At 37.9% G+C, this 24,680-nt stretch overlaps 7 protein-coding genes and 1 non-coding gene across 8 annotated transcripts; 3 read left to right on the top strand and 5 right to left on the bottom strand.

The window, feature by feature from the left end:
• Positions 1 to 939: 939 nt before the first annotated feature.
• Positions 940 to 2,347, bottom strand: LOC103847368 (fructose-bisphosphate aldolase 4, cytosolic). The gene is made up of 3 exons (XM_009124433.3): positions 2,320 to 2,347; positions 1,978 to 2,205; positions 940 to 1,763 (listed from the first exon to the last, which is right to left on the bottom strand). The coding sequence occupies exons 1-3, from the start codon at positions 2,345 to 2,347 to the stop codon at positions 940 to 942; spliced, it is 1,080 nt and encodes a 359-aa protein (XP_009122681.1).
• A 501-nt stretch (positions 2,348 to 2,848) lies between these two features.
• Positions 2,849 to 4,378, bottom strand: LOC103847367 (PAN domain-containing protein At5g03700). The gene has a single exon (XM_009124432.2). It carries the CDS (start codon positions 4,376 to 4,378, stop codon positions 2,930 to 2,932), a length of 1,449 nt encoding a protein of 482 aa, XP_009122680.1. The 3' UTR covers positions 2,849 to 2,929.
• A 2,087-nt stretch (positions 4,379 to 6,465) lies between these two features.
• On the bottom strand, positions 6,466 to 6,546 carry TRNAL-AAG. Its single transcript has one exon. It is a non-coding gene; the product is annotated as a tRNA-Leu (tRNA).
• Positions 6,547 to 7,954: 1,408 nt separating this feature from the next.
• On the top strand, positions 7,955 to 9,041 carry LOC103847364 (phytosulfokines 5-like). The gene is made up of 3 exons (XM_009124429.3): positions 7,955 to 8,123; positions 8,533 to 8,618; positions 8,720 to 9,041. Exons 1-3 carry the CDS (start codon positions 8,021 to 8,023, stop codon positions 8,828 to 8,830), a joined length of 300 nt encoding a protein of 99 aa, XP_009122677.1. The 5' UTR covers positions 7,955 to 8,020; the 3' UTR covers positions 8,831 to 9,041.
• Positions 9,042 to 9,377: 336 nt separating this feature from the next.
• LOC103847365 (heat stress transcription factor A-3) lies at positions 9,378 to 11,202 on the bottom strand. The gene is made up of 2 exons (XM_009124431.3): positions 10,915 to 11,202; positions 9,378 to 10,339 (listed from the first exon to the last, which is right to left on the bottom strand). The coding sequence occupies exons 1-2, from the start codon at positions 11,200 to 11,202 to the stop codon at positions 9,464 to 9,466; spliced, it is 1,164 nt and encodes a 387-aa protein (XP_009122679.1). The 3' UTR covers positions 9,378 to 9,463.
• Positions 11,203 to 12,120: 918 nt separating this feature from the next.
• Positions 12,121 to 17,234, bottom strand: CTR1 (serine/threonine-protein kinase CTR1). The gene is made up of 16 exons (XM_033282586.1): positions 16,570 to 17,234; positions 16,185 to 16,486; positions 15,940 to 16,081; positions 15,581 to 15,684; positions 15,257 to 15,462; positions 14,693 to 14,956; positions 14,463 to 14,503; positions 14,118 to 14,186; positions 13,933 to 14,033; positions 13,758 to 13,842; positions 13,546 to 13,644; positions 13,242 to 13,310; positions 12,996 to 13,127; positions 12,782 to 12,876; positions 12,489 to 12,693; positions 12,121 to 12,346 (listed from the first exon to the last, which is right to left on the bottom strand). The coding sequence occupies exons 1-15, from the start codon at positions 17,155 to 17,157 to the stop codon at positions 12,597 to 12,599; spliced, it is 2,394 nt and encodes a 797-aa protein (XP_033138477.1). The 5' UTR covers positions 17,158 to 17,234; the 3' UTR covers positions 12,121 to 12,346; positions 12,489 to 12,596.
• A 3,978-nt stretch (positions 17,235 to 21,212) lies between these two features.
• LOC117129341 (glutathione S-transferase T3-like) lies at positions 21,213 to 22,292 on the top strand. The gene is made up of 2 exons (XM_033282950.1): positions 21,213 to 22,022; positions 22,191 to 22,292. The coding sequence occupies exons 1-2, from the start codon at positions 21,213 to 21,215 to the stop codon at positions 22,290 to 22,292; spliced, it is 912 nt and encodes a 303-aa protein (XP_033138841.1).
• Positions 22,293 to 22,990: 698 nt separating this feature from the next.
• Positions 22,991 to 24,256, top strand: LOC103847589. The gene is made up of 2 exons (XM_033282949.1): positions 22,991 to 23,609; positions 23,751 to 24,256. Exons 1-2 carry the CDS (start codon positions 22,991 to 22,993, stop codon positions 24,254 to 24,256), a joined length of 1,125 nt encoding a protein of 374 aa, XP_033138840.1.
• Positions 24,257 to 24,680: the final 424 nt, after the last annotated feature.

Raw genomic sequence — 24,680 nt, 5'->3', positions numbered from 1 at the left:
GTAAGACTTCTCGTCCATCACTAAACAATTAAAACTGTTTTCACGACGCTAGTTTACGTTCAGTCACTGCCATTGTCTCTCTATACTGTCCGCCCTACGACTAGACATATCATCACCTCATTATATGAGTTTCTTATTTTGATATTTCTCTCATTAATTTAACTAAAAATAAATGAATATATTCTGCTGAACAAAAATATATATTTTTTCTCTTTAATTTGTATTATGCAGACATTTATGTCTATATAACTAGGATCTATGAGAAGATATATTACAATGTTGAGAAACAATGCGAGGGTAAGGACGCAAAAACAGAACAGTAAAGGATAAACCATAAATACAATACAGCAACAGCAGAATCATAATTATGAAACAACCCTAGGGCAGCGCAAATATGAAGCAGTGAGAGGGTAAAACAAAAATTATCGATTAATCACTGGCCAAAAGAATAATTAGGAATAGGATGAAGACAAGTACGTAAATAAGAAGTTTGCGAATGAAAAGAAACGGCGGCCGACGAATTAACAACGATGAGATTTCGTTGACCTTTCAACGTCGCAGCTAAAATAAACTTCAATCATGTAGATATAATTGGTTTTTGTTATTGACATATTTATTTTATTTTCGTTACAAGTTTATTAACTAGGAATGAAACAAGTAGCAGAACATAACCAAAACATGTTATTTTAAAAGATGTTAGTATGTAAGTTACATCTTTTCAATAAATTAAGTTTACAAAGCATATATTACAACAAAATTTCCCTTATAGAAGGATTTCATCATCATAAATAGTGATAAGGTAAAAAAAAAATTATGTACACCAGGATAATATTATACCACCCAAAAACAAATAATTACATACGGTTAGGTTTTATGATTATATAATATCGCATAATTACCAAAATTTTCAACAAATTAATTAAATCCCCAAATACTTTTTTAGTATTTGTAGTCTTTAACGTGAAGGCTCTCAGAAGCACCTTCACCGAGCTGAGCATCACCTTTGTAGGCACCAGTAGTTGCCTCCGAGTTAGCCTTGGCTCGAGCCAAGAACGCCTTTTGAGCCTTCTCAACATTCTCCTCTTTACCTCCCCAAGCCTTGAGTGTACTCTGCTGAAGCGCACGTCCATACGAAAACGTCAAGCTCCACGGTTTCTTACCTTTGAGCTGATTAATGGCGTTTAAATTCACAGTTGCTTGTTCCTCACTCTGTCCTCCAGACAAGAACACAACGGCTGGAACCGCGGCGGGGACAGTACGCTGTAATGCACGGACCGTGTGCTCTGCGATCACTTTGGGTTCAGCCCTAGACTTACTATCGGAGCCTGGAGTAACCATGTTTGGTTTCAAGAGCGTTCCTTCTAAGATCACGTGGTGATCATTAAGAGCCTTATAACAAGCCGCGAGGACACGTTCCGTGACGTAAGCACATTTCTCAATATCGTGGGATCCGTCCACGAGGATCTCTGGTTCCACGATGGGGACGAGACCGTTCTCTTGGCAAATGACGGCATATCTCGCTAGACCGTAAGCGTTTTCGTGGATGGCTAACTCCGAAGGCTCGTTGGCTCCGATTTTGAGAACGGCACGCCATTTGGCAAAACGTGCACCTGCTTCATAGTATTTCTTGCAACGGTCTCCGAGCCCGTCGAGGCCAATGGTTGTGGTTTCACCATTTGTACCAGCGAGCTCGACAGTTCCTTTATCGACTTTGATACCGGGAAGGACTTTAGCTTCCTTCATTACATCAACAAATGGTTTACCTGTAGCACACGTCAAGTTATTCCAATGTAATAAAGATATATAATTTTCTTTTTAAAACACACAATAAAGATATATAGTTTACATATCAGATTTTTTTTTCTTAAAGAATGTTAAATTTATTTCATTTCAAAAGCAGTTGTACTAAGAATATTGTATATATCTTTTTTTTGTCAGATATATTGTGATTACTCTTGTGAGGGTTAGAGTCTTTACCTGAAGCTGTTTTCTGGTAGAGAGTTTCCTCAAAGAGGATGATACCACTGATGTATTGGAGAGCTCCTGGAGTGGTGAACAAGAGCTCACGTAAAGCACGTCTGTTTGATTCAACGTTCTCGACGTTAATGCTTGCGAAACGTTTTCCGATGGTCCCTGTGGATTCATCAGCGGCGAGAATACCTTTCCCTGGAGAACCGATGTAAGCAGCATTGGCGATGAGCTCATCTGTCGAGATAAAAAAAATCATTATACCGGTGATAATTAACATTTTCAAACTACAAGAAGCTGATGGAACTAGATAAATCAAATGATGAACAATGAGATGGTGGTGAGATTTACCGGCGTATTTGGACTTGAAGCACGACATTGTTTAAAAAAGAGAGGGCACGACGTAGATGATATAAAGATCGATTTTAAAATGGGCCTTTTGGGGATTTTTATAGTAAAAGGGCCGCGTTAGAGACGGATACAACTACAAAAATAGAGATTTACGAGAGGCCCGAAGAAGTTGACGCTCTGCCTCTAATATTGTAGAAAGTTTTATTTATTTCAGAAAGATCATTCTTTGTTGCATTTTACTGGTGGTTGCGGCCATGAAGCACGTGAACTAAGCCACTGGATGATCCGAAATAAAAGTGATGATATTGAATTATATATCTATCAAATTTGAAAAAAATTATATAAAAATAGGATAGTGGAAGTGTCAACTCTCAAACATGTGGGCCTAAAAGAAGAGTCCACCCATCCATACTTGTTATCGTCATCCATGACGCCATTACACATTTTTATAATATTTCCCGCCTTCACCATCCAAGATTTATCCAAACACCTTTTCCGTAATAGTTTTGATAGGTAAAAAGTTCATCAGCAAGAAGACAATATTCAAGTTGCATAAAGCAAAAAAAAAAAAAGGGTTAACTAATTTTATATATGTGTAACTAAAAAACTATCACCTACGACTCATTTCAACGGAACTAAAACTATCCGACCCGAGATTTTTATACGGGCCGGGTGATAACCCACCATCTTCTCCCTCTAGTGCATGTTTCTCTCTACTCCATATCCTAAACGCAACGTAAACCATCGCCACCGTTAAAGCCAACGCAATCACAGCGAGCAGAGACATCCCAACCGTTAATCCCACTCGGCTTCTCTTCTTCCCTACACCCTCACGTACCTTAAAATAACCCATTTTACTCGGATCCGCAACGCCCAGCATCGTCCTGATCGGGTAATTAACCAAATAACAAAACCCGGAGCCGTTATTATAAACCGACCCGAAACACTTGCAATCCTCCACACACATCTCCTCACACTCTCCCAACGACGACGTCGTTTTATGATCCATCAGTTCCTTAAACGGCACTTCAACGCCTCCACGTCTCACCGTTTTAAACTTCTCCGTCTTACCGCCGCAAAAGTCCGCCGCTCTCGAACCCCCGCGACTACACTCTCCGATCACGGTGCTGTTATCTATACACGAGCATCCCGATCCAGGAGTGCAGAGACTGTAAGGCCCACACGGATTCGGGAGATCGCAAGTCTCTCGAATAGCTTCGTAGTTCAACGCCCAGCGAGATCCGTCCCAGAGATATCCCCGGAGGTTCCCGTCGGATTCCAATCGGAGAATCATAAGACCGTTAACCGGCCGTTGAAAGCTGTTGAACGCTTCCACGTCGACCGGAACGGTCCCGGTTTGGTACATACCGAGATAACCGTTCGGGTTGATCCGAGCGTGAATCGGACCCGATCCGTCTCTGATCTTGGCCTTCGCCTGGAGAGCGCTGTGTTTCCAGTAGAACTGCTGAGAGTGAGAGTCGTCGCTGACCTTAGCGTATAGTCCGATGAAGTCGCGTCCTAACCGCATCCAATACAAGCCGTCGGATGAAACCAGAGCCATCGTGGAGGTGAAGTTTTGATTCTCGACGAGTGTGTTCGCGGGAAAATCGAAACTCTCCCACTCGATTGAGGAGGATGACGTGGACACCACTTGGAGATTGGAGTCGTTACGGAGGACGAGACGGTCTCCGTTAGTGTGAGTTGACCATTCTACCCTCGAGGAAGGGTCGGAGACCACGAGGCTGCCGTTGAAGAATAGTTTCGTTTTGTGTGACCAGCTCGCTGTTCGGGTCGGGTCGAAAACCCAGAGGGGGTCCGTTAAGTTCGGGTGGGTTACAGCGAGTGTGAGGCGTGACCCGTTTAAACGTAGGAACCCGAACGAAAAGTTTCCGCTCGGGTCAGTGAGGAGTGGCTGGAAGGAGTCGATGGACGAGTCCGGTTTGGCTTCGAAGCCTTTGGTTAACTCTAGAACCGGTTCGGTCGCGTTGACTTGATGCCGTGTATGAGAACAAAGTAGGAAAACGAATAACAGGAGGAAACGAAAACACAAACCTTCCATTTTTGGAAATTTGTATCAAAGAGGAAGAAAGAGATGTTGTACTAGCTGAACAGAAATGGAAAGAGATTGTGATGTTTTTGATTCGTTCATGCAGAGAGAGAGAGAGAGAGAGAGAGAGAGAGAGAGAGAGAGAGAGTCCATTGCATCAGTTTACTTCAATATATATTTATAGAGAGACGCAGATAGGTATATAAAAGTAGAAACTAGTATAAATTATTTGATATGTTTACCAGTCGTATAATATATGAAGAAAATGGTATTATAAGGCGTCGATGTCGTGGGACTAGTATTGAATATTTGAAGTCTGATTTGAGAAAGATATGGTTTTCTGGTGGAAATATTGGGATGAAATGTTTATCATATCAACCATTAATCATTAGTCGCTAATCGCAAATGGACCAGTTGTCTATTGCACTAAAACCACAATATATTACTTACAATATTGAGTAGAGACAAATTATTGCACGCACTAAGCATGTGTCAGTGTCAGTATATGTGTATACAATACATAGCTAAATACACATGTATCATGTATGAATCTAAAATTAACAACGAGTTTGTGAAATGTTTATATTGTATTTCTATGTTTATTTTAGATTGGTTTTTACAAACGAGAGCTTGTGCAAGAGTAAAACAAATGAGACATTTATATATTGGAATCGTTTAAGACTCACAAGACCTACTGTGATCGAGCCACGCGCGCTTCTGAATCCAGAAACATATCTGCATACACAATTTCATGTAAATCCTTGCAAATTGAAAGGGGAAGTCTAGAAGATTATAGGTGTTACAATTTGATAAGTAGTTGTTATTATATGTGAAATAGAGCTAGGACAAAAGTCGCACCAGATCTAAGGGTCAAAAGACTCAAGCTCTTCATTAGTTCCTGTCGATTTACCTGTCAGGTCGTTGAATGTCTCTATAGTTGCAACTTGCAATCTTCTTTACACCTCCAAAAACTTAAGGGACCATGTATAATACATGCATGTATGGTGTAGTTATATCAAGATGCATGAGAGTTGCTTAGACTAGAGGCTCATGCTACAGGCTGTTGTATTTTATATGAAAGGAACAAACATAAACTAGCCAACAACGTTTCCTCAACTGCAAGGAACTATTTTCAAAATTTTGAACCGATAAATTCGAGACTCTTATCATGGCAATGTAGAAATGTAGAGTTTTCAGAGATCTTTTACACACACATAAAAAAAAGTTTTCAGAGATCCAATGCAACACTGGGGCTCGTACGTATTAGCCTAGACATGGTTATAGTTACACCTGTCCAATTAGGTTACCTCCTAGTTTTCACAACGATGTGGTGGTTATTATCAGGTCACATGGATTGACTTTGTAAAAGGCTCATTAAATGTAATGAGTGGACTAATTTGTGAAAAGAGGATATGTATGAATGGTATCGTAACAAAACATCGAAAGTCTCACCATCTCGTTCAGATTTTGACTTATATTTTTCTATTTATGTGTTTGTGTTGACATCATTTAAGTTCAACCATACAACAACTCTTTTGTTCCTTTTTGTTGTCCCTCTCAGAATACAAACCTACATTTATTTATTTTCTTACCAAAAACTAATCGTTTTGTCTAGATTGCAGTTTTATGACTAATGCCTACATGTATTGGAAAATATGTAAATGACTAATACCTACATGTATTGGAAAATATGTAATGACTAATGCCTACATTTTCGTAAAGAACTCACTTTATACAACTTGCTTAGAGAAAAAGAATCTGAAATAGATTGATGGTAGACTATTGATGGTAGACTAATCTATACCAAACATATCAGACGATTCACATCTAATAAGTTTCTTTTCGATTCATATGTCTTAATTAGCCTAATAAGTCTTCCCATCTAATTATTTTATGTGTTAAGCTATGTCATGTGGTAAACGGAAGATCCACCGAATATGGTCATATGTTATATGTCAAAGTTGGCGGGCTTAACTTTTAGGGCCATTGTTAATTTTAATTCATTATAATATGGCCCCTTGAATCTACTTTTTACAATAAAATGTAACCGATGGGCCAAAACAGAAGCCCAAAGATGATCAAGCATTGAAAAAGAATAATGTTGACAGTGGGATTTGAACCCACGCCCTTTCGGACCAGAACCTTAATCTGGCGCCTTAGACCAACTCGGCCATATCAACTTTTTGTTAATTGTATTTTACATAGGAAAGTAACTTTAGAACTCAGAAGAGTGATGGGGAAGAAAACCTGACTACATTACTTCAATTTAGTTCATTTTCGATCTGAATGATAAAAATCTAGCACTATCGACATAAACATTGTTTGCAATTTTTTCACACTACATTTTTACCTTTCTGAAGACCAAAGTAAATTAACTAATTCATAATACTCTACGAACGATATGAAATGAAACCAAATCTAAAACACACAGGTTTACAATAATTGCATGTAAATTATTAAAGCAAAAATTAGATGAAAAGGACTACCACCAAAATCGAAAGAAAGTCGTGAGGCTCTCTTTTCTTTGTCCAATTGATGTAATGAATGGACAAGGCCTAGTTTTATCGAATTGTCGGCTTACTGAAAAATAGTATACGATAATGACTCCCATCAAGTACTCAAATTAGGCTCGTGATCATTCCTTGTCGTTCTATGTCACAAAGAAATTGGTTTAGCCAAGACAGATCCGAATACCTAAAATGATGTGACTCTATGTTAAGTTTTAACTTAGACCCATATCATTAACCATGTGGAGTAAAGTTTTTTTCTTCTTTGTTCACATGATTTGTAGGTTCTTAATTTTAAAATTAATTATTTTGCCTAAATGTAATTTCAAAATATACGGAAATGGTTTGGACTGAGCAAAGAATCACACTTGAAACTGTTAAATGTGAACTAGTCTTTGAAATTTTTCATTTTTATAATAAATAAATAGGAAACGAGGAAGTCGAGACATGAAAACATAGAGAGTAGTAATGTTGTGTAACGTCGAAAGAGAGTGCGTCCGTTTTGCTTTTGTCATTTTGGTTACACAATCAACGAGGAAGAATCTTTCTCTCATGGGTGGGATGTCGACCATGAGATGTGTCGACTAGAAAACAAATATGTTAAAAGCAGAACTAGTTAAATAATGTGTATAATAAATTAATTGTGTTAAAAAGTGTATAATAAATTAATAATTAGTACTTTTTTTTAATAATTAGTAATATTGATGCTCAGAACATTTTTCTTTGGGAAAAGAGAACTCATAACTTAAATAATTGTAAGTAGTTGTCTACTTGTTTCGTCTTATAGATCAAAGTTAACTGAAACTTATTTGGGATGGTAAAATACAGAAGAGAACTCAAAACTAGATTTGAATTACATGTAAATTTTAATACAAACTCTTAAGTGGCTGTTGACTAGTTGTTTTGTCTGGTTGATGAAGTCACTGACTCATTCTCGCTAAATGAAGTGCTTTATAAAGTGGGATCCACTGCACAACACATCAGAGACGGACCAAAACGTAAATGTAACGAGCATGTGAGAGATCTACACGTTTATTAAAACTTTTGACTTCTTCTCCTTCGTGTTTTAAAGTTTTGGCTTGTTCTTTTTTTTCCATCTTCTTCTTCATGTTGAAATCCTATTCTCAAGCGCTCTGAAACAGAAAAAATGGAGAAAAAAATTGGCATTATGCTCTTCCTTTATGTTCTTCTCCTTCTTCAGTTATCTGAGCTTCGTACAGCTCAACGACCTTCCCAAGTGGAAAAAGAAGGTATTTACATGCCATATAATACAGACCCACATGCATGCCTTTATAAATTGTATCTATATGTTGTATATATCCTAATTTACAAATTTGATTATGACTTTCGGTGTATATGTGCGTAGATTTCTACTTTTCTAGTGCGGCCGTATGAAAAATGTAGTTAATAAGAGGTAGGTATTATTTTTAAGTTGTGGTCATCTATAGTTTAGATCTTGAAATCATTCATAGAAACACAAATTTAATATAAAAATATTTCACTGATCCATAGCATGCAATGTTATGTTTCGGTCACATGAACCTTGTTGGGATTAAATCGAGTGTATATCATGAGTGATTAGATCCATTTTTCTTACATATTTCGTGGAAAAAGCTTTGATTTCATGTTGTTTTTTTCTTGCCAATTTTCCCATCGTAGTAGAAGAAAAAGGAGTCAATAACAATAATTGGGCCTGGACTACACAAGCAGATAAGGCATCTGACATGGCCCAAGAGTTATCACATGTAAATACTCTTCTCCTATTCATACTATTATCTTACTGCATATTCATTGTGTTTATTTAAGAAAAAATTGATTTATATTTTCCCCTGAAATGTGATTTAAGCTTATGGGAGAAGAGAAATGCGAGGAGAGTGATGAAGAGTGTATGAAGAGAAGGATGATCACTGAATCTCACTTGGACTACATCTACACTCAAAGCCACAACAAACCTTAATTACCACCCACCTTTTGTCATTCGTCAGGAGGTACTAAGTATGAATAATCCAACACCATAGTGTTTTAAGAAATATTTAAAAGATTGTATTGTGATAACAATGGTTGTATGATTATGGGGACTTTTATCTATATTTATATAAACTAGTATAGTACATATCAGGGATCCCTTCTTGACAATTTTAACTTATGTGAATAATGATCACCAAGTTTGAATAAGCCTCAAACGTTAAAATATCACCAAGTTTTTTTCATTCTCTGTCACATTTTGATTATCATGTCTTACGGTTTATCACCTGTAAATTGTAACCAAACCAAGACAAAACATACCAGAGCAAGGAGAAAGAGCTAACCTGGAACATAAAGATCTTCTCTTCCATGGAAGAGTGTGATAGTCAGCTTCAAGAAGAGTCCTCAAACCCCTGCAAGATAGAACCCAAACAAAACAAAACAAAAGCATAATTTTGTGTCCTCCAGTAAAACCTTAGTGCAGAGACATTGATTCTAAATAAAAAGTGCAAAATCATTATTTATATATGTATAAAGGTGCATCTCAAAATAAACAATCAATTAATTAATAATTCACCCGATAATAAACGGGTGATTGGTCTAATAAAATATATAATGAAAGGTCTTAAGGATCATCCATTGGAGTAGTATCATCACCAGGTGGCCAGTTGAATCCAGTCTCTGTCATCCCTGCAGCAAACTGTTCCCAACATACATCAGGCAAACAACCACCACTTGATGTTTCTGGAACAGAACCAAACTCTGCGACATTATAGTCCATTGTGTTTCCCCACACATCCTCGTTGCTGAAACTCGGTATTGTAGTGTCGAAACCCATGCTCCAAGTCTCTTCTTGTTTGATAAGTCCTTCAGGAGTTGGAAAAGGTAAGAAGTAATCTTGATTCATTGTTTCTTCTTCTGATGGATTCATCAGGTTCTTCCCTTTTGGATCGGTTGAAGTCATCCCCTGGTTTGAGGGTAGAATGTTCTCAGTGTCTTTTTCCTCTGACATTAACAGTCTCTCCCAGTCATCAGCTTCATACTTCACAATCTCCCCTCCTGTTGGGGAGTGCTTGATGAACTTCTTTCTCGCCTTTTCGAATCCAAGACCCCCTCCTTCTCCTTTGAGGCTCTTGAGGCGGTCCAAGAAGCCTGGGTTCTGAAACAACTTAGCCAAGAAAGAGAGCATCTGCTTCTGCCGCTGCTCAGCAGCTTTCAGCCTCTGGTTCACAGTGTCCACGTGACGAGCAGTGCCTCTGTTTTGCTGCTGAAGCTCAACCATTTCTTCCATCAACGCGCGGCGCTCTTTCCTCAGCTTCTCGATCTCTTCTCCGACCTCGGTGGGTGACCCTTGGCTTTGTTGGCTGGTGATGCTACTGCTGCAAGCTTGGTTGGATTGTGGCGAACGGCGACGGTGAATGTTCTTGAGAAGATGCTTCTGTCCTCTAAGGAAAGCCTCGTTGGCGAATTCCCATTTGTCGGTATCAATCTTCCGGAATCCCTGAACACATTCAAACCCACAAAGAACATCAATCCCCCAACAATCACATCAAGATTACAACAGCAGATTGATTGCAAAACTAGATCTTTGGTCTGTTTAGTTATAGTGAGAAGATTTCAACCTTTGAACTTGTATAGTGAGCAAGTTTACCATGAGGGAAAGAACAAAACTAATTACACAAGAGGATATGATCATTTCAACAGAACAAGATTACAAAATTTATTTCACATGACCAGTAAAAATAACATACAACACAAGCCCAAATTGATAGATACATAATCAGAAATATTTACACTATAGAGATTGCACAAATCCCAAAAAGCATAATTACAGGTATTTACAGTTTTATCAAAAAAAAAAAGCCAGTTTCAACAATCTATACAACAAATTAAATTACAAAAAAAGATAACAAAAATTAAAAGAAAGAAAAACAGGTAAGAATTAACAAATGGTAAAGAACAATAGAAAATGATCATCCATGAGTCATCATGAGTCATATATCCAAATCTACAAAACAAAAGCAGAGGAACATATTATAACATTTACAGACATAGAGACATAACAGAGATACCGACATAAGTGTTAAGCTGTCTGACGAAGCTGGAGAAATTGTTGTGTTTAAAATTCCGCGGGAGTATGATTCTGGCGAACTCCACAGGGTCCCAGACGACGAAGCTCGCGCCGGTCAGCCCCCAAGATATGACCGGGTCGAGACTCGGATCATCCACCAAATCGAACGTTTTGGATAGAAACGGCGGGATTGGGTTCCCGTGCAAGATGTCTAGCGGCATGGGGAGTGGAGAAGCCACGTCTGTTATGTCGACGTGGAGAGGTATGGAAACACCATCCTTCTCTGGGCTCATTTGAAAAAATATAAATATAGAAGTTATATTGGTTTAGGGAAGAGAAGTAACTTATGGGAGTGGGTGTGGTAATCAAAGGAGTTTACTTAAGAAAATGGATTAAGGGGAAGATGATGGGGTTTATAAAGGTTTAGGGGAGGATGTAACCGACAAACTGTTAGTGAGATATGTAAGAAAAAATCTGGGGGAGAGAAAGGCGGTGCGGTGGGGCAGTTCCCAGCCACCGTGGATTCATCTTTTGTGTCATCTTCCATCGTTGATTCGTTGTGTTTTTAGAGTTGAAAACCGACATTGAAGAAGACTGTTGTTTCCTTGCTGCTTCGCTTCGCTTCTCTCTCTATCTCTAGTTTTTTTTTTTTTGCAATCCGAAGGAGAAAGAAAGTTGTGAGGTGATGGGTCCCCCACGTAATCTTAGATTTTTAAAAGGAAGGAGTGATTTTCCGTGTTTGCCAGGTCAGCTTTACAAGTGGACCCTCACTGTCATAGATTGAATTTTACGCAATCCTATTGGTCACTAGCCCCATCAACACACAGTGTCTGTTCTGTTCTGTTTTTTTAATTTTTTATACAATTATGAAAGACGAGTAATTAAGGTAAAGTCGTTATCAATAGGTGAGGCCAAATTTACTTCCTTGCGAAGGCAACACAAAATTCTTGGTAGAATTTTTTTTTTTTTATCAAAAAATTCTTGGTAGATATTTTCACAATCTTGAGATATTTTTCTTCTTTCATTTCTCACTCTTCGTTTTCCTGAACAAGCTCCACTTAAACCATGAGCAACCTTTTAACATTACGAGTTACAATCACAAATCCTCATGATAATCTCCTGTGATTTACACACTTGACAAATACAATGTACAATCCAATGAATCATACTGAATTTGCAAAACCACACTGACACACGACTCTTTTTTCTTGGTTTGGACTCTCTTAGTTACTAGGAGCTACTAATTTAGTAGCTTAAATGTACAACAAGGTAACTTAAAAGAAACATATCACATGAAGGATTAGACAAAAAAAGATAGCTTAAAGTGTCACTACTACAAAAGGCTTACAACAATATATTGCTCACACCCCTAGGAGGTAGATAATAGAATATCCCTTACTGTTTCCACTTACTACTTGATTTACTTTTTTTCCTTCCCTGTGACAATAATCATGTACACTTTTAACAATCTGCAACATAGAAAAACAACAACAAAAGAGAAGGCAAAAAAAAAATAGAAATGAAAAGAGTGGCACTAGAACAGCGAGTGTGTATGGACCATAGCTCACGAGGTATGTACCTTACAGCTATCTTAACTAGTGTCTCCCTCCTGGGCAGCAAAATAATGCTGAGAGTATATGTGCACATCATCAATTATTAATATCGTGTTTCCAAGTGGGCCGGTGTTTCACAGATCCAAGCGGTTGGGTGGAGGAACCGCTGATTTGATCAATGGTCTTAGCAAGTCCATAATTGTTGCAAATGATGGACGCTTCCACGGCTCACTGGCAAATCAAAAATGAAGGATGATTCAAGGGAGGAATCATAAATGAAGTTTCAGAAAGAAAAAAAAAAAGAACTTTTGTAGCGTACTTTGTCCAACAACCCTCGATTATTGCTGCAACTTGAGGGTTCAGGTTCCGAGGGATCTCAAGCCGTTTATTCTTGAAACCAACCGCAGCTACAACCTGTGGACCAGTTTTTATTTTAATGACCAATATAGCGTGTTATGAAACATCGTTGCTGATAAAAAAACATGTGATGAGCAACTTTCTAGTGCAAAATAACTTTTTGGAGTAGAGAGTACCTGAGCAGGATTCAAATTACCCCATGGTTGCTGCAATGTAGCAAGCTCCCACAAGATGACCCCAAAGCTGTACACGTCTGACTTCTCATTAGATTGCTCATCCCGCAGGACCTCTGGTGCCATCCACTCGGGCTGTAATATCAAAAGCCAATCAGTTTTGTTTCTTCTACAGAACAAATAGTTAATAGGACCCAAAATTGAGTTGACTTGTTCAGTTGAATTCAGCTTCAAACTAACTGAACTTACAGTTCCAGCTGCCGACTTTGATGAAAGGAACGTGCTGGCCTTTAACCGCGAGAGACCAAAATCACAAACCTGAAATTTTAAGACCAATCGAAGACTTAAAAGAAATAATGTTTTGCAAGAGAGATGCCTTTTCAGACAATAGCTTGGGGCCAACTTTCATGGGTTACAGCAGACTAATGTCTTTTCGCAATGTCCTTAAAATGATTCAACATAAAAATTCTACACTGGTCCCGCAAGAAGAATGATATATACTGAAACAAACTAAAGACTCTGGACAAAACAATTTTGTAATTCAGATTCAAACCTTGACGGTGTATTTTTTGTCGACCAGCAAGTTTGGAGATTTTAGATCTCTATGTACAATCGGAGGATTGCGATTATGGAGATAATTCATTCCTTTAGCCTGCAACACAGAAATGGTAAGAAAACTCGATGAGAAATAAACCCAAGATCACAAAGTAATCAACTCAATTTGAAACCCGTTCAGGAGTGGTAAAGGAAGAAGGTCAAACATACCACATCATATGCCATACTCAAGCGGCGTCTCTCATCCAGTTGCTCTCTTGCTCCACTTTTATGCAAAAGTCTGAATAAACTACCTCTGTTTCAAAAGAGACGATTGCATTAGCAATAGAATAGGCTTAAAACTCTACAGCAGACACAAAATCTTCGAAATCCATGTAAACAGTACCTTGACAAATATTCTGTCACTATTGACAAATTTGGAGGTTGAGTGACAGCTCCCATGAAGAGAACAATATTCGGGTGGCGAAGGCGTTTCATTATTGCAACCTAGCGGTGAATCAAGATATCATGAAGGGTTTAGTACACCAAGTTCGTTACCAAGAAAAAACGAGAAAGTTTTAGGTTGTGCACCTCTCTCAAGAACTCATTGACACGCTCAGCATGGAAGTCTTGCTCCATGAGAATTTTCACAGCAACATCCTGAAATTGGTGGTGGACAATTTTCCAATAATCAAAGTTAGAATTCCGCTCGTGATAGCAATGGAAGATTCAAACAGGAAGATATATTTATGATAGAAAGACATAAAACTAATTTGAGGATACTTTTTCGTTAGGAAATAAGAATATAATTTATGTCAGACCATACCGATTAAATAATTTGCCCCTTTTATCATCCAACAGATCCAAGTATTACTAGTTAAAACCCACCATACTTTTAGAAATCAGCCATGCAAACTTCAGATAAAAAGTTCTTACCGAGCCATGCCACTCAGCACGATGAACAGTGCCAAAGGAACCTGAAAAAGCAGTAGGAATATAAGCGGACAGATAAGACAATTCCGAACTCTCAGAGAAGAAATAAACTTCTAAATGGCAGTATATTATTATTTTGTTTGAGACTAAATGCCAAAGCAAACCCACTTACATAAGAATTTCATATATCTTTTTCATAAACTAAATGACTGCTTGATGGATAAAACTAATACCTGCTCCAATCTTCTCTTTTATATTAAGATCACACCATGGGATGTCCATATCATCACCATCGAGTCCAAGATCCCTGTTTGCTCTGTTCACAACCGGCTGATTGATTGGTGGGGCATTTATAGGTACTGCATCTTGGACTTGATTTGAGGCACGCATTATGTTCTGTGGAGGCATATTAGCACCGGGAGGCACAGATCCACCCCCATTTTCTGCCGAACCATCATTTTCTCCACCCCTATGAAACATTGAGAATCCTATATCATCTACAAGAATTCAAACAAAATATAAGAAATCAGAGTCCAGAAGACAAGTACAACAGGAATTTAAACTAAAATATCAAAAAGAACTTCAATTCCAAAGCAACGCACCCACATCCACAACCATTACACACACAAAAAAAAAACAATAGAACAATTCTAAGACTGCTAACCTTCAGATAACGAAGACATAATAAAAGAATATATACAATGACAGGAGATTCTACTTTCAGGAAAGATAGAAAATGAGATGTAAGAAGCATGCATATAGTTAAAATATAATTCATGTTCTTTTCATCGGACTACCTGATGCAGGATCGAAAACAAGATTAAGAGATTCACTGTCGGTGAAGTACTGCTTGGCTAGTTCCCTAAAATCGACCGCAGGTTCAACTGGCCTGGGTCGGGGAAACCGCAAAGGTGATGAAATTGAGATAGTCGAGGGACCATTTAGCAAGGAATCAGGCTCCCACAAGTGGCCTGGTTTTCCAACTAAATCAACAAGATACTCCCTGAAACCAAAACAATGTATTCCATGTTATCAACATAATGAGAAACATTGGTGCCATACTTGTTCCTACAGAAACAAAAAGGTAGAGAATGCACCATCACAATCACTTGGACCCGTACCTATCAAGCCCAAACCTGACAAGGCACGACGCAGCATCGTCTCTATTACAATATTTGCACCCCTTTGCGATTCGACAGGGTAAATCTATTATGTCAGCCAGTACCTGCATGCACCAAATGCGGGGATAAACAACTTAAAAACAAAAACAAAGAAAACATTACGGGATAAATAAAAAACCGGCTAAAAATACACTGTTTTCAAGCTAGTAAAACCACTTTTTTTTTTTAATTTGTTCGAAGAAAAGTGTCTTCACAAGTATTACTGTACAAACAAATCCATGAAGCAGAATAGTTTATACGATCATTTCATAAGATACGTCTTAAATGTCCTGGCAATAGCATCGAAGTTGGGATCTCACTTTGAAGAGTAAAGCTCGGTGTCTGCAGAGTCCTACAGAGAGGCTACCTATGGGAACCACAACTTTAAAGCACTCTTTTAGACCGTTAATGCACTCCTTCCACATGGGAACCAACTCATCTTCCCCCATGATAACTGAACCTCTGAAGGAGGTGAAAACAATGATTACCAAACAAAGTGAGAAGCCAGGGGGAGATATAAAATTATTACTTCAAAAAAGATTACGAGGATTGTATGAGTACAAACCCCATACGATTGCAGATTAGTTTTGCCAGCTGGTCCACAACCTCTTTTGTGGTTATGCAGCTACAAGAGATGTCGTGGACTCTATTGTGAAGTTCCTTGAAGGCTGGATCAACACGCCGATCGACTAAGATGGCTTCCAGCGAAGAGTCAACACCAGAATCAATAGCTCTCAACGATTCAATTGAAGGGATGCGGCCACTTTCATTTAGATCAATGCATAAGGTCCAAATATATGGATCCAGACCATCAATCATATAAAATCCGTCAGGAACTTTATCATAGTACGATAAGCATCCATTTACCTGATACAGTACACAAAAGAATCATATTCTGCAATGCATCATCCCATCTCTTACTAATCTATTTTTTTTTTCTTTTTCTTTACCCAGAAGCGATGAGAAACGGTTTCAGCAGAACTTGGTGAAGTCCGCAAAGCAGACTCGTCCGGTACAGGATCCAGAAAGTTCGGATCATCAGCGCAAGTAGCCTCCGAGGAAAGCCTCAACGCCAACGCAAGCTGCAGCTGATAACTCTCCTCCGTCTGCTGCGCCCAGCTCTTCCCAGACGACGAACCCCCAGCGGAATCCATCCCCATCTGCATCCTCGAATCACCTAACCCGACGTCTTGAGGAAACCCAACCATTTCGATCTCGTTACCCGCCGCGGAGAGCGTAGGCACATAGTAATCCCCTGACAACGAGCTCTCGCCGAAGCTGCTCCCGCTCGATTGCCTCTGCAAACCGAGCGACGACGAATACATATTCCCAACCCGATTCGGTTGCCTGTGATCACCATGATCCCAATCGAATCCGGATTTGGATTTTCCGTTGTTCCCGCTGTTGTTGTTGCTGGCGCTGGACAAGGAGGAGTCATAATGAGGCGGAGGAGCTCCGGTGACGGAGACGGAGACCTGGTCGTCGGGGAATTGACTAAGCAGAGTGTAATTGGATCTTCTAGCGCCGGGCATTTCCATCGGAAGATTCGCGATCTAGACGAGAGACTTTTTTTCTCCGATCAAATAGAAGCTCAAACCCTAAGAAACCGCCATTGTTGAACAAAGTTCGGCGAGCTAGCAAGCCACTTGTTTTCCTCTCTCTCTCTCTCTCTGGTTTTCCAATTTGCACCTTTTTAAAATTCTCTCTTAATGAATTTGATTTTTTTTTTTTTTTTTTTTTGCGTTATCAGAGGAAACTGTGAGCTCGGTGCGTTTCTGTTGATATAATCTTGTTATATTCCTTTTTGTTGACCCTCTTTTTTAAGGAAAATCAAAAAAAAAAAATCGGTTTATCCATTTGTTTTGGCTTTTTTTTTTAATCTACTATTGCTGAGTATATAGCATCTTGTAAATGATTTATCCGTAAATAATTACAAGTTCAATTAGGAATTGGTAGAATTAATATAAACAGAATGTTAGGAATAAAATACAATAATAAGTAGAATATAATTTATTTTATGTATTCATAACCAAATTTGTTATGAAATTACTTTTTGTATATCTTATCTGTTTAGTTATGGAATTGATAGAATGAGTATTTTATTTCATTCATGTGAAATCGTGAACTTTTAAAAATTAATGAAATAAATTATTTCACATTATTTCATTTCAAAAAATCAACAATCCAGTTATAGCCGATTTTCTTTTGTTGTAAACTACAAAGAGGAAGAAAAAATATTATATCTAAACAACTAACTTGGTATTCATTTTCTTGGTGGACTGCAACTGCCGTTCTAAAAATAAACTTTGGTTTCAAGATTAAAAAAAAAAAGAAAAAAGTAAATCTAAGTAGTAGGAATGGTATTCAAAGAGGAAACAAGTTAGAAAATATAAACCATGTTGTAATAAATAAATCTCTAGACCAATCCGAGTTGAGGACATTGAAACCAAGCTTGTGCTAATGTCATTGTCGTATCACCACTCATCAAACATGTTTATAAAAAAAAATCAAATATGCTTTTTAAAGTCCAAAATGTGACATTAAACGTCCAAAGTGTATGAATCTGCAGATATATGAAGTGTTTTATAAAGGAGAACGAACTTTGAAAAATAAATTGGTAAATGAAGGAATGGGTTAAGTATCGGGTTAGAGGGGGATGTATTCGTGTATGCGAAAGTGATGGGCTCTTATGTATCTATATTCCTTTGTCTATTTCAAACATTCGTATCTCTGCGTGTGACTTCACCATGCATGCATCTTCTCTCGTCAAAACTTTTTTTTTGTTCGTTTATGTTGACAATTGACAAGCAAAGAAACAAGAATATATTTTCCTCTTCCTGAATTCAGAAATAGTACCATTAACTTTACGGTATTATATGAGCAAGTTTTTCAACCAGTATTATCTATAACTTTTCAAACTAATCGTATTTAGATTTTTCTTTCCATTGCATCTTTTCTTTGTTCATTTACTTCTTTTTTTGTCATCCATCAGTTTTTTATTCGTTGTATGATTGAAATGATATCACTTTTATTATGTTTAAAATGCTATCTTCAAGATCAAATACACTCGTTAGTCAGTTATACGTGTTTAATAGAGATTGCCGTCTTGTCTTACAATCATGTTGTTTTGTTGACTGCCATAGAGGCTTCCCGCAAGCATTACATTATTAGTTTTACCCTTTAAAAAAAAAGCTAATTAGTTTTGAATTTCTTTCATTACATTTCAAGTATAATAAATATGATTATATATATAAGCATGAAGAAATAGCTGGCGTGGAAATTTTAACCTAATTAGTTTTGAATTTCTTTCATTACATTTCAAGTATAATAAATATGATTATATATATAAGCATGAAGAAATAGCTGGCGTGGAAATTTTAAACAGTACTATTTGTATAAAGAAAGTAAAATTCGTATATATTTGATCTTGAAGATAGCAGTTTAAACATAATAAAAGTAAACTTTAACACAACGACAACAACAGAAAACACTTAAAACAACAGACAACACTAACTAGTAGTGAACATAAATGTGGAAAATACATTAACTATACTAAGTACTTTGTTACAAAAATTACAAATTTTTAAATAGTGATTTTTAGAAAAATTAGTGAGTTGTTGCTAACAACTAAATAAACTACTCCCAACTTTAATCTAGTTACATGATATGATTTGATATGGTTTACGTTTAAGATCAAACTACTGTATAATCTAATATATGAAATTATTATGTTATATAAAAAAAATCTTTCCCTGGAGGATGATGTTCAGATTCTTCCGGATGGTCAATGAGCTGTCATTAATTTATGTACGAAGTTATTAACGCAAGTTGGACGATAAATAAATAAATTTAAAATATTGCACTATGTATATCATTAATCAATAGCACTAAGAGCAACCCCATTGAGGGTTTTAAACAGGTTCATGGGCTCAGGTTTTGAGGCCTTTTGGATAAAAATAAATGAGAAATTGGGTTTAATTTGGCGACCCGCCTCTTACCTGTGATCCCGTCCGATACGGGTTCAGCACAGGTGTCGCATTCTGATTGGTGAAGGGGAGTAGAGGTCACGCGCTTGAACGCGGAGAGAGAATCATTTCTCTCATTTTTGCGAGAAAGCTAGGGTTTGCTCTGTGTGGCGATTTTATTTGCGACGCCGAGCTCTCACCCATTTTCTCCCCTTTTCTCGATCGATTCGGCGCCGGATTGTCTCCTCCAGGACCAGAGGTGAGTTCCGAGTCGATTGACGTTTAGATATTAGCCTTCTGTTGTCGATATCGCCATTGTGAATTGTCAAAAGATTTTATGATCTCGGGTTAGGGTTCGAAATCGAGATGTGTTTGGATCTAGGGTTGTATAACCTCGTCTACGGGTTCTATTTATCGATTAATGGTTCGAGATTTGCGGATTGAAAATCCAATAGGGGTTTTCGATTAAGGGTTAAAAAAAAATTTGGGGGTTTCGATTTGTGGTTTGATATATTAAACTGGGTTGGATAGACGGTTGGTATGATCGTATTTTTCATTTTTTTGTGCTAATCAATTTTTGTTTTGTGCTTTAGATGGATCCCGCAGATGAGAGAACAGATTGTAAGAGGAAACTGGAGCACATAAACCTCCTGAGTTACGTTTCCGATTCGGAACATGGGATGCCCAAAAGATGCGCTTGTGGTGGGAGAATGATACACGAGGTTCGAGTGAAGGATGAGTTCGACACTCAGCCAGGGAAACGCTTCTTCAGCTGTGTAAACTACGAGGTTAGATACAAACCCTGTTACCCAGTTGAATTATTAGATACAAACCTGTGCTTTAGTTCAATATTTGGAATGTGTTGTCTGATGTGTTTATTGTTTAACCAAGGCTGATGGGTTACATTATCGTCAGCCTTGGGTTTGTGGTGTGCAGGAGGAGATCGAAATGCTGCGTAAGCGTGTGGAGGAGGCTGATGAGGTGATCAAGTCGGTGCCAATGCTGGTTGAGAGTGTCGAGGTTTGTCACTTTGTCTAAGAGTTGATTTTTTTTTTTAATTAAGGTTTTTAAAAAGTCATTTACAACGTTTCTTTTTTTCTTGTGCAGGCACAAGTTAAAAGGCTGAGTTTGCTGCTTGATAAGCTCACTGGTGACGTGTATAACCTCACAGTGCAGGTGGCTGCTCTGGAGAGGGTGTGTTTCGAGTGAAATCCAAACAGGTAAACACAGAAACTAAACCGAAGTAGTTCTTTCCGTGTACTGATAGGTGTGTTGTTTGCTGTAGTTGAACTGAAACTTAACTAGGAACTCATCTAGGTTCATTTAATATGTAGAGTAGTATCTGTACTAGATTATAACTATGAACTCACCTAGGTTAATTTAAATGGGTGTTGGTTGGTTGCTGTGATGAATGTTCATTAAAAATATTGATTTGATGTGTAATGAATACATTTTGTGAACTACTTCATCTGTAATTAAGGCTAATGAATGTTTGGTAGTTAGAGACACAAAGGAAGTAAATCGTTTTTATATATACTGAAACCAACCACTGTAAACACAAACCAACTTTAACAAATCACTCTAACTCACCACGCTCTTGTGAAAACTCCCAAAAACGTGAAACCACAATGGATCACTTTTCTCATAATTCTGTCGGGTTTGTGACCCTATTATCTTCCCAGTGCACTCAAACCACTCAAAACACTCAAAACACTCAAAACACTCAAAACACTCAAAACACTCAAACAACTCAAACCATAGATGTAGGGTCCTCAGGTGTTTCTAAACCCGTAGAGAGGAGAAAGTGGACAACACAAGAGGACATTGTCCTCATCAGTGCCTGGTTGAACACCAGCAAGGATCCCATAGTTAGTAACCAGCAGAAGTTAGGTTCGTTTTGGAAAAGAATAGAGGATTATTTTAATTCAAGCCCTCAGCTCACTGGCGCTGTTCCTAGAGAGTGGAGTCAGTGTAAGCAGAGGTGGGGAAGAATTAATGAGCAGGTTTGTAAGTTTGTGGGAAGCTATGAGGCGGCTTTGAAGGAGCAAGCTAGTGGCCAAAATGAGAACGATGTCATGAAGTCTGCTCATGACATCTTCTTCAACGACTACGGGACGAAGTTCAATCTTGAACACGGCTGGAGGGAGTTGAGGTTTGATCAAAAGTGGAGATCCAACTCTGTCTCAAAAGATGGTGCAAAGGAGAAACGGAAGGAAGCTGCAGAGTCAGTCCCTGACTCGGATGAGGCTAGGCCTCCTGGTGTTAAGGCTTGCAAAGCAGCCAAACGCAAGAAAAAGGGGAATGAAGCAGCCTTTGATCGACTAGAAACCATTCTAGACTTGAAACGCAACCTAGCCAAACAAAAAATTCTAGATCGTCTCCTCTCTAAGAAACATGAAACTCTAACTGAAAGTGAGGTGGCTCTTAAGGAGAAACTCGTTTCTGAGATGCTCTAGGTGATAATTTGACAACTGCTTGTGCTTAGTTGAGGATTTTCTTAGTTCATTAGTTGATTCTTTTGTTCATTACTTGATAACTTTGTTCACTACATGATGATTTTGTTGATTACTTGACTTTAACTTATATTCTTCTGTCTCGTTTTACAGGTGAAGGTTGTTGGTTGTGGAGGTCACGGGTTCTACAAGGTTTGTTGGTTCTACAGGTCACGGGTTGTTGGTTGTGGAGGTCACGGGTTCTACAAGGTTTAGTCTGAGGTTGATGGGTCATCTCACGGGTTGTACTACTGAGAAAACATGTGCTCAGTTCACGGGAGAAACTCGTTTGTTTTTTTTTTTTAATGTTGTACTTGTCGCGGATGATGTCAAGAAAGACACTATATAATCTATCTCTCATTTTATGCATTGCTCTCATCTTCATCTCGATCTATTCTCTCAAAACAATCAGAACAAAACCATCTTTCCAATCTCTTCTCTGTAAGTAATCACACAACAACAGTGAAGCACACATAAGCCCACATCTCGAATTTGGTAATTCCTTTCAGACAGCATCTCGAATATAAGACAGCATCTCTTCTCTAGTAAGCACACTTTGCTTAATTTCAGACAGCCACGGTCTATAATATATATGGAAATTGTTTTTCCACTCTCTTTGTTTCTAAATTAATCAGACTATAATATATATGGGAATTGTAAAATGTCATCATATATTGTTCTATCTCCTTTTGAAAAAACCATATTTAATGTTCTATCTGGAAAATATAAAAAATAATAATTGCAATATGAAAAAAAAAACTCACATTTATTGTTGTATCTCCATTTGAAAATACCACATTTTTTCTAAAACCACATTTATTGTTCTATCTCCATTTGATTTATTTTTCTTAATCCATTTTATATTTTCTTATCTAACTATTCTTTTTTATCTTAAAATCAAATGTAGCCAAATAATGTCGTCCTCATCATCCGATGGAGTAGATGAAGCTTTTGAAGAATATTTTGACGAAGAATTTGATAATATCCTCAACTCCCTACTTGATGAACAAGCCACCAACCCAAAGAAACGGAATTATATCGAAAGAGATCGGGAACAAGGCCACATTCAACTATGGAACGACTATTTTGACGAAAATCCTACTTACACAACGGACATGTTTAGGCGGCGTTTTAGAATGAACAAACCATTGTTCCTTCGCATTGTCGAGCGGCTAACTACAGGTGTTCCGTACTTTCAGCAACGAGTAAATGCTCACGGAAGGAAAGGGCTCTCACCACTTCAAAAATGTACGGCAGCTATACGTATGCTCGCATATGGTCAATCGGGAGATACGTATGACGAATATCTCCGACTCGGTGAAAGTACTGCTCTTTTATGTTTGGAACATTTTACTAATGGGATAATACACTTTTTTGGTGATGAGTATCTAAGAATACCTACGGCAGAAGATCTTCAACGATTACTCGATATTGGAGAGGCACGCGGGTTTCCCGGGATGATTGGCAGCATTGATTGTATGCATTGGGAGTGGAAAAACTGCCCAACGGCTTGGAGAGGGCAGTACACACGAGGTTCAGGAAAGCCGACAATTGTCTTAGAGGCTGTGGCATCAGAAGATCTTTGGATATGGCACGCATTTTTCGGATTACCAGGTACCCTTAACGATATCAATGTTCTTGATCGGTCTCCTGTTTTTGATGACATCATAAAAGGTCGAGCACCTAAAGTTAAATTCAAGGTCAACAACCACACTTACCGTATGGCGTACTACCTTACTGACAGAATTTATCCAAATTGGTCGACATTTATCCAATCTATCTCACTTCCTCAAGGTGATAAAGCAGAGCTGTTTGCTAAACATCAAGAATCCACCAGAAAAGATGTCGAACGAGCTTTTGGGGTATTGCAAGCGAGGTTTGCAATAGTCAAAAACCCAGGCCGACTATGGGACAAGGAAAAGTTAGGGAAGATTATGAGATGTTGTATCATATTGCACAATATGATTGTGGAGAACGAACGAGGCAAATACAGTCTAACTGATACTTCTCAGTTCGAGTCAGGAGAGTCGAGCAGAGGTTCGAAGGTCACAAGGCGAGAAAGTTTGCATTCCACTAACATGCTAGGCATGCGCAATGAAGTTCGAGATTCAGGAAAACATGAACGTTTGAAAGCTGATTTAGTTGAAAATGTATGGCAAACATTTGGAAACGATCAATAATCTTTGTATGTTCATCAATTATCAATTATCAATGTCATGAATAAATTATATTTAAATAATTTACTGCATAATATTTTATACATGTTTTCAAAATAATTTCAAAACAAAAAAAAATTAAAAAAAATATTATTTAATTCCTGTGAACCCCTTCTCAGGTTCACTAATGCAGAAGCACAATATTAAGAGGTTCAGCACTATTCATGACCCTACCTAAAAAATATTAAAAAAATCCTATGAACCCCAAAGGGGGGTTCACTAATGTGGATGCTCTAAGGTTCATCGAATATTGCCAGGTTCATGCACTCGCATTTTTGTCATTAAGTAATTTCTTAGCCATCGCCTTGTAGATATTTTCATTGCTTCTTTTATTTATAACGCTTTGCCATCTTCATAATTTTATTATATTACGTCTGCTTGGTATAAA

Source organism: Brassica rapa, chromosome A10 (assembly GCF_000309985.2).
Source record: "Brassica rapa cultivar Chiifu-401-42 chromosome A10, CAAS_Brap_v3.01, whole genome shotgun sequence".
In the NCBI taxonomy this organism is placed as follows: Eukaryota; Viridiplantae; Streptophyta; class Magnoliopsida; order Brassicales; family Brassicaceae; genus Brassica; species Brassica rapa.
This window is presented reverse-complemented; position numbering and strand designations above follow the sequence as displayed.